Below are 9,979 nucleotides of genomic sequence, written 5' to 3' on the forward strand. Positions count from 1 at the left end.
ATTATTATTATATCATTTTGGGTTGACATTGCTTTGAGTGTTCGGTGCTTTGAATTTGGTTTGAAGTGAAATCAATGCTGTTAATATAGAAAAGACCCATTGGATTTATAAACTTGTTTATTATGGAATTTTATACCAGATTCTTATTGCAAATTGTGATGGAATTGATGTGTGTTCATTGTTATTGAATACATATAAGCTTTGTATGTTTGTTTTTTTGTTTTTTTTCGGAGAAGAACGTAATTCTCATTATGATGATGCTTCGAGCATGTATATTATCAAAATTCAACTGTATACTATCGGAATAAATTTGTGACAATATACTATCTGATGTAGCATTACTTTAGTTAAACAGCGTAAACCATCCTAGGTTATAAACGAATAATTTGATTTAGTTCCACACTTGGTTGTTGTGATTTTCTTTATTATTAGTTTACCTATTATATAATATAGTGTTTACATTAGAATCTATGAGCTTATTCGGCTTTTATGTTTAGGTAAAACACTAAAAAGTTATTTTCTAATGGTTTTTCCCAAAAATGATTTTTTGGAAGCTATTTTTTATATTCGAATCATTTTTATAATTTCTTTTTGAAGAATTTTTTATAATTATTAATTTATCTTTAAATTAATAAAAAAATTATTAGACTCATATATGTAAGGCTATAGTTGACTTTTGAATAATTAAAAGATTTTTTTTATAATCCAAATACTTTTTAAAGAAATTACTAAAATGACTTTTATATTATAGTTATTAGGGTGCACCCCTCATGTTTTCGGTACTTTGATTATTTTTTGTGTAATTTTTTTATTACTATGTATATTGTAGTTATTTAAAGCATTTCCAAATTTTTGAAAAATTACGAATAATTTATATAACTATAAAACATAGAATTCAAATAGTTTATTGTACTTGCGACTGTTTTTTTTTGTGCGTGGAGAGTAACATGTTTGAACTTTATTTTCGACATGGTAAATTATTCAAAATTTCACAAGGATTTATAAGATGCTCTAAATAACTACAATATACATAGTCATAAAAAAATACACTGAAAATCAGGTACCGAAAACATAAAATGGGTGCACCTTAGAATTTCCTATAGTTATCAAAGAAAAAATAAGCCAAAGTTTTTACTTATTTTTTGTTTTTAAATGCAAACAAAAGAACGAAAAAAATACAAGCAAAAAGTAGTTTTTCTAAACAGAACCCTAATATTTGAATAATCTATCTTAAATTTTCAAATCATAAAAATAAGTTTCAATATATTTAATTTTTTTTCTTTTATTAGAATAAGAAAGAAATAGGAATTTATTATTTAAAAAAAATTAAATAAGAAATTTAAAAAATTTACTGGGACGTGAAATAACTTCTTCTTCTTCTATTTTTTTTTTTTTTTTGAAGAAGTTGATCGATTCTTTAGGAATAGCTTCTAAACACAAAATTCACACTAAAAAATCATGCCAAACCGACCTTATAACACAATCACGATTCACGTAAGAGTAAGAGTAATAGTCATTAGGGTTTTCAAATCATCTTTCCTTCAAAAAAAAATTACTAGAGTATTTGCATTACAAATAAGTACAGAACAGTCATTAGTGTCCACTAATATTGCTCAGTGTCATTATCTTCTCTCTCAAAAAAAAAATGTTACTAATGCAAGAAAAGCTTGAGACTTTGGTCCATGTAGTGGTCAATTGAGTGGATATATATAACCCTCCTTTAGAAGTTTTATTTTACAAAAAAGACGGCCTCGAGAAGAAAAGGAGCAACATGTATATTAAACTAAAAAAAAATCAGTGAAAACAAGTTCCCAGATTTCGTCAACAAGTATAGTGTAAATTAAACGACACTGACCAGAAAGTTAAATGCTTTTTTTTCTTTAACTAAAGCTACTAAGTACTAATTAGTGATAAGGACGCCTAAATATGGTCTTAAATGTATTATTGTTAATATAGGAAAGGGGAGCAGCTCGAATAACTGGAAGCTTTGAGAAATTGTTGTCTGTAAGAGATACTCTAACTTGCATTGCCACAATATTGGAAACAAATGGAAAGGAACTTTTATCCTTGGCTTTGGTTTTAGGGAAGGAACATGTTGAGTCCCAGGAAAACCTTTTTCTGAACACTTACATCTTTGTCTTTGGTCACTTGTGATAATATTATTCTGTGTGAAGAAATTCCATGGTGAAAGAGTCAGGTATTCGTTTCTCTAGCATGGTTATGCGGATAACATATTATCAAGTCTCAATTTTTTTTTTAAGGTATACATGACAATGACAAGTTGGAGAATGAGTGTTATCATACCAATATTGACACTGCAGAAAAGCAAGTAGAAGAAGAGCATTCCATGGCAACAGAAGTGTAAATGAGAAGAATTATCAATCTGTCTAGCTTTGCTTTATGCCTTTAGGCAACTGGTGTCTGGTGGAGGAAACATTTATATACCCTGACCAACAGAGATACTGCCATTAAGCAAAATGAATTTCGAGTGGAATTTTATCGTTTTACAACATCAGATAACATGTTACGAACATATGCAGTCAACTTATACCAGCTTGAAACTGAAGATGTTACATAAAAAAAAACAATAAACATTAGAAACTGAAGATGGCGCAGTTGCAGCAATAGTGTAAGCGCATGATGTATATAACACTCTTTGAACTATGTGCAGCTTAAGGCCAAGTAGTGAATTCAAACACTTTAAAGACAATATCAATTCCAGTAGGTATTTGCCATATAAAAAGCAGAACATTTGCTGTGTTTAAAGCAATGTGAAGATTTCTTGCTGTCTCATTTCCCTTTTGCATTGCAGGTACAAGGGCGGCTGCGGCTGCCCACAAAACTGTGATGCCTGTTCAAAGTAATACAACCAGCAACATCAAATTAGAAACCTCAAACCCGGAAATCAAAATCAAAGAACAAAATTGATCAAACCGACCCAACTGACGATATTGCCTCAAGAACTAAGATTCAATTAGCTTTCTGTTCTTAGGGACAAAATTCAGATACTTTACCTGCTCCTGCAAACAAATGAGGCCCGGGGAATAGCTTTCCTGTTCTAAACCATGTGTTAACACATCCACCTACAGCCTCAAGGACTCCGAATCCTAAAAGTATTGAGCCTGCATTGAAGTGTCTATCCCTGTAAGACCCTTTCAACAACTCCTTCCTCTCCTGAAGTGGAAATAACAATTTATCAGACACTCTCTATCGAAGTAAGCACGTGAAGAAAATCAGCATCAAACATAAGAATCAAGTTCTGTTTGACGAGATAAGAGCAAAGTAGTAAAGACATAATTCATAATGAACTCGGTATAATAGACATTTTTGCTTAGAAATAACCACATTGACCCCATTCATTTCTAATGTTCTCGACAGTTGACACCACTCATCAAAGATTATAGACTAAGAAAATTGATTCTATTTTTTTATCCTGAACTGGAATGCAAAATTAAGACTTGAATCACTCGCTACAAAACAATGTGGGCATTTCCCAATACAGATAGCTCACAAACATAGTGTAACGTAACAATAAATTAAGAGCCTACTTCTGTAAGTTGCTGAATTTTAAGGTCAACAGGAGATGGTGGTGCTTCCACAGGTTTCCCTTCTGGGGTAACTGGGACAGGCTTAACTTGCTTCTTGAGCTCAGTAATTTCATTCTGAATGGTCCTGACTCGCCTCCATTGCCAACCCAAGTAGCCTGCCCATAGCGTGTACACGAACAAACCACCCATCACAATGGGGTGAACCAGAGCAAATGACCTTCCCTCCAATATTCCAAATTCCCCACCTGCAGCGGCTGCATTCTGCCCAATCATATCCAAATGTCAATTGGGGCAACCCACACACACTCACAAAGTATTTTTTTTATTTTTTGACAGAACAGTCACAAAGCTCTTTACCAATATACATTAAGGGACAGAATGGCATATAAAGAAAGCCCACAACCCAAGTGAAAATTTTGGATCCAAATATGAATACGAAATGACCCAGATCAAAGAATGAACATATATAGATATAGCGAATGAGCATAAATGGAAAGAATTACATAGAAAAATCACAATCCAAGTGAAGATAATAAGAACCCACAAGAGAGGGGGAAATAGCAGAGGAGTGAGAGTGCAAGTAAAAAAATTGAAGAGGAGTTACCTGAGGGTCAAAGAAGAAGGGTAATGTGAGGGCCGTAAGGGGGAGAGAAGCAGACTGTAGGTGGTGAAAAGTTTCAGTGATGAGTTTTTGTGAGTTAGTAGAGGAGAGTTTGGGGAGAAGTGGTTTGGTGTGGGAGTGGGGGATTAGAAGTTTGGTGGGATTATTAGAGTTAGAAAGAGATGGGTTTGGTTTTTGAGGAAGAACAGGGAGGTTGAGAAGGGTGAGCGTGGCGGCCATGCTGTTGCTGTTGGTGATGGTTGGTTCTCAGAAGAAAGCTCTGGAGAAGAGCGTGTGGAGATAATAGGAATAAGAAAAAGTAGTAGGAAAGGAAAGGATGAGAGAACGAGATGGCTCCAGCTCCATCAATGGTTTTTCAAAACGTGTTTCACTTCAATGCCAAACGACAATGTATCCATATCTATGAGTCTGACTAAAACGTAAATCCATCCCATCTGTTTGCGTGTGCATATGATATAACATAATACATATAATTTTTTTGGATTTTTATGTGTAGCTTCCAATTGGCCAAAAATAGAAGGTGCATAATGCCTATACTATGGATGCAAGTTTATATTATATTGTATTTGCGTAGGTTAACTCCTTTACCAAGTAAAACACACGTGCCCAATCTAATTTCTTTGTTTTTTTTAGATTTTATATTACTCCCAATTATATACGGCATCTTTTATATTTTTTGAAAAATCGGCCTACATAAGAGTACTATCAATGGGTTCTTGTGTATTTATGTGAATAGTTTTAGGCCATATTTGTATATTGTGTATATTGGAGTTATTTAAAGTATTTTGTAAATTTAAAAAAATAATAATTTATAGTGCCAAAAATTATATTCAAAACAAGTTGCTGCACGCGTGACTAATTTTTTTATGCGCGTGAAAAATAGTTTGTTTGAACCTAGTTTTCGACATTATAAATCATTTAGAATTTTCTAAAAATTTACAGTATGTTTAAATAACTACAATATACACAATTATAAAAAAAATCGCGCTAAAAATTATTCACGGGTTAGGAATACACAAGAGTCACACCGGTAAGGCTCTTTTTGAAGCCCTGGAGAAGAACTCCCCTATATTTTTTATGTTTTGACAAAACTTTTATAAGACATCTTTTGTTTAATTTTTAGTAGAGTGTTGTACATATAGTTTAAATATTTATAATTGTTTTTCAACGCGATAAATATTTATAATTGATTATATATTTATTTTGTATTTACAATCTCACCAGTAAGGTTCTTTATGAAGCCCCTACAGCAAAACTACCCTATATTTTTTATGTTTTAACAAAACTTTTATAAGACATCTTTGGTTTAATTTTTAGTAGAGTGTTACATATGGTTTAAACATTTATAATTTTTTTTGAACGGGTTAAATATTTATAATTGATTATATATTTATTTTTGTTGACGTCGTTTTTCGTCAACTTAAATAGTAGAGCAATTAAATAATAAAATACTGGAGCAAATGAATAAAGAGGAAAACACGAGAATTTTTACGTGGTTCAGCAGTTAACTCTGCCTAGTCCACGAGTCTATATTATTAATACTTTGGAGTTTTCTGGAAACTTTTCAGAGATAAGTTATCCAGAGTTTTCTCTCAAGAAATCAGAAATCTGTCCTCTACAAATGGTGTTTCCTTCTGTATTTATAGGGAATGTTGCAGAATTCATTCCCACATATTTCGGGAAGATATTATGTAAATCAATTAACATAATGCTATTAAATGCATTATCTCCTACATACACAGAAACGTCCCATGAAGATCGGGAACGAATAACAGATTAAATGATATCCCTTAAATATTGAGATTGTACAATAATAAACATATTCACACGTAATGGGTTATCCCAGATAATTCATCAAATCTTCGGGATCAGCAATTGGCATTGAACTTGCCGAGGCCATGAGTCAACCATGAGCTCGTCACCTAACTTCACACTATGCTCGGAACAAGTAGATGCTGACGAAGCCGTTACATCCGAGCTTGCACTTCCCGAGCTCGAGCTATCTCGCTTGAAGGCAATCGGTGAAAAATATAATTAAGTGTCATGTCGTTGCGAGCTCAGAGAATACTTGAGGCTACACATCCTCGAGGTTGTTGTTTATTTTAAAGAGGTTCGATGGTTGGACCATATGATGACTGCATGTATTTCGAGCTCAATCCTGACGAGCCCATTTTTCGAGGTCATAACCTATTTTCTCGAAATTTGGTTGTAACAATTTTCTATTTACAAATAAATAAAAATTTATTGTCATTTTTATGACTAAATAACACTTTGATAACTAATGTGTAAAGTTTAAATGAGTATATTAATACACAAAATTCAAACTATTCATCCAAACAAAATAAAATGTTATATTATTTATAATATAATGTTTAGATTAAATAAATGTGACAAAGTATGTCACATATTGTAACATAATATATATATATGAGAGTTATATTTTTGAATAGTGTAAATATCCAAATGTATAACATATTTGGAGTTACAAAAACAGTTACAATTTGTAACTCCCAAATATTATCCAATAATGTGTAGATTTGATGTTACACATTTTGATTTGAATTTGTCAAAGTCATATATGATATGGTTGTTGGAGACATGATTTTAACCCTCATAGTGTGTTAGGATGTTACAAATTTATGTGGGAAGAGTATAGAACCATTTGGAAAAATTGCACAAAAGTGAGTGCTGAAAATGGGTTGTGGTCGCGGCTACAAGTGTTCCTGACTGCAGCATGTGGAGCAAGGCTCATTGCCGCAGCTAGGAATAGCTCTGGCCGCGGCTAATGAGGCTGACAGCCAAAGCCATTTTTCCATTTTCAATTTTGAATGGTTCTAACAACTCATGTAACTCCCAAAACTCCTTAATTCCAAAAACATCCAATTAGACATTGGTAACAACCATAGGGGTTGGTGGAATTTGAAATTCAAATGGTGTCTCAAAACTCTATAAATAGGAGCATATTGCTCATTTGTAAGACACACCAACTTCTATCCACTAGAGCACTTGGTTAGAAATTCACTATAGAGGTTTGTTTATTCCAAAATGTTATTTCATTTGTGTGAGGTCCCTTAGTGCTTAAGACACGGGAAAAAAGTTTTTGGACAAATGTTGTAAACTTTGTTTAAGTTGGTGATCCACAAGCTCTTCACTTTGGTTATGTAAGTGAGAGTGTTTGTTTTTGTTCTTGTTCTTCTTTTCTTCTATTGTTTTCATCTCTTTTTTGTCTATTTACATATTTAGTTGTATTTTATGCTATAGAGTTGTACTTCTATCTTTATCTCTTATTCTTCATCATTTAGTTTAATTATATTATTTTGTTATAGAGTTGTATTTTTTTTATTACTTTCTTCCTCTACATCCTTCTACATTTACTTGTAATTTTTGTTATTGAGTTGTAATCTTATTTAATTAACCACCTTATCATTTGTATTATTTTGTTTAAAGTTGTAAGGGTCGGGAATTTATATTTATCTAACAAAAAAAACTCAAACTATTCATACTTTTTATATAGAATTAGAAACAGAGATATAGAAATAGATAATAGTTAATATTTATTAATTATGTCATAAGTTAACTATCTAGGAATTTATAGTGTATGTATATAGGAATGTGTGTATGTATATTCTTTTATTAAAGGGTTATGACGAAATACCAAAATTTTCACTTTTTTTACTTTTAAGTACCAAAATTTTTTTTTCGGCAGTGAAATTACCAAAACGTTACTTTTTTTTGCATTTCGGTACCAACTATTAAGTATGACTTTTGACCAGTTAATAGCCACGTGTTAGTTAAATATTGGTCCACGTTTTGGTTATTTCACCACCAAAAGAACAAAGTTATAGTATTTATCCGTTAGTAAACACAAAATTTAGATATTTTAGCCGCATTTCGCTTGTTTATTTTTTAGGAGACAAAAATAAGTTTAAGATTTGATATTAATTTTTATCTAGTACCACTAATTTATTTTTTATTTTAATTAAACTAGATTTTAAATATATTTTTTAATTATTTTGTATATTTTAAAATATTTTTTAATTACTCTATGAAACTAAATGTTTCTATAAAAAATAAAATAGAAAAAAATATATAATCATGTCTTGAACCCTCAATTTATACTACAACCACTTCTGTTGGATGTCACGTTTTGAGTGTATTTAAGTACCATTTATTTTTATTTTTATTTTTCTATTTTTCAAATCATATAGTAATTTTAAATTTAAAATATAAAATCTATATGTTATTAAAAAATATATTAGAAATATATTTTAATTAAAATAAAAATAAATTTTGTATTGAAAATAAAAATTAAATCCTAAAACTTACTTTTGTCTTCTAAAAAATAAACAAGAGAAATTTGTGGCTAAAGTATCTAAACTTTATGTTCGCTTATGGATAAATAATAAAATTTTGTTCATTTTGGTGGTGAAAGTATTAAAATGTGAACCAACATTTAGCTGTCATTTAGCTATTAACTGGTCAAAAATCAAATTTAATAATTGGTATCGATATACAAGAAAAAGTAACATTTTGTTACTGCAAAAAAAAAAGTTTTGATACTTAAGTATAAAAAAAATAAAAAATTTACTACTTTAGCCACAAATATCACATTATTAAACTCTAAGAGAAGTTATTAATGGAGAAATAGGAGAGCAAACGACAAAATAACAAAATTACCTCCCTCGTTTATATAGCACAACATTTGTATTTTAAATAGGGAGGCAATAATGGATCAAATTTACCACAAGAACACTATATATTAATTAATGTGCACATATAATTTTAGTGCATCAATACGCAACAAACCCAAAACCAATTAATCTTGTATAAAGGTAATCAGATTAAAATTGCCACAATAAAACCATTTATTACTGGGAAAATTATGAAGTGCACTATATTTGGTAAAAAAAATCTAAATATACGGCCACATAAATAAATTACAAAATATACGGTAAATTCTTCACTCTCAATTTTGTCTACCTCCACAGTTCACGCCGCCGATTTTCGTTGCTATTCTTTTGGTTAATCGAACAAAATTTTTATACACTACAAATAATATAATAATATAAGTAATAATAATTACACCTACTACTTTCAATAAAGTATATTATTAATTTATTTTTATTTAAAATGAATTTATTTATTAATATTAAAATAAATATTTATATTTATATAAATTATTATAATTTATATACGTTGCCACGTATAATTAATTAAAATTAATATTAATAACTATATTGTTGGATAATCACAATATCATTGTTCTCTCAATATTTTTTAAATTAGATTTATAAATCTAAATTACAATTATGTTAGTTGAAATTATATAATATTTTTTTAAATGTTAGCTACAAAATAAATTTCTTACTTTCTAGTTTTAAAAAATATTGTTACAAAAATGAATTTTGTTTACTTATAAAGTAGTCTATAATTTTGTTTGCATGTTTTTCTACTAATTTTTCAATAAACGCAAAAATGTTATTATAAATATTTATATAAATTATTATAAATATTAGTTACAAAAATATATTTTCTAATTATAAAACAAGTTTTAGAAACTTTTGTTACAAAAATAATTTTTTTAGTTACAATTTAATCTCTTTTTAAACTAATATTCTAAAGATTAGTTACAAAAATGTAAAAGTTGTTTACCATTTAGTAATAGATGTTTACAAATTTGTAACAAATGTTTACAATTGTAAAAGATATTTACAAATTTGTAATAGATTTTCATATCTTTTTTAGTTTTTAATGTATTTTTGTAGATTTACTTTTAATAAAGTCTTTTATAAATAATGAATATCTTAAA

General features: G+C 29.6%; 1 protein-coding gene across 1 annotated transcript; it reads right to left on the reverse strand.

Annotated features, from left to right (window-relative positions):
- Positions 1-2,460: 2,460 nt before the first annotated feature.
- On the reverse strand, positions 2,461-4,597 carry LOC133797450 (uncharacterized). The gene is made up of 4 exons (XM_062235346.1): positions 4,153-4,597; positions 3,549-3,809; positions 3,015-3,174; positions 2,461-2,851 (listed from the first exon to the last, which is right to left on the reverse strand). Exons 1-4 carry the CDS (start codon positions 4,387-4,389, stop codon positions 2,673-2,675), a joined length of 837 nt encoding a protein of 278 aa, XP_062091330.1. The 5' UTR covers positions 4,390-4,597; the 3' UTR covers positions 2,461-2,672.
- Positions 4,598-9,979: the final 5,382 nt, after the last annotated feature.

Source organism: Humulus lupulus, chromosome 8 (assembly GCF_963169125.1).
Source record: "Humulus lupulus chromosome 8, drHumLupu1.1, whole genome shotgun sequence".
Classification (NCBI taxonomy): Eukaryota; Viridiplantae; Streptophyta; class Magnoliopsida; order Rosales; family Cannabaceae; genus Humulus; species Humulus lupulus.

Bases quoted from the DNA above. Each gene is read 5' to 3' on its own strand.
- LOC133797450 (XM_062235346.1), bottom strand. From the start codon at position 4,389: ATGGCCGCCACGCTCACCCTTCTCAACCTCCCTGTTCTTCCTCAAAAA. The intron at 3,175-3,548 runs GTAGGCTCTTAA...TTTCCACTTCAG, and splicing joins AAATTCAGCAACTTACAGAA to GAGAGGAAGGAGTTGTTGAA. The intron at 2,852-3,014 runs GTAAAGTATCTG...TACTTTGAACAG, and splicing joins TCATTTGTTTGCAGGAGCAG to GCATCACAGTTTTGTGGGCA.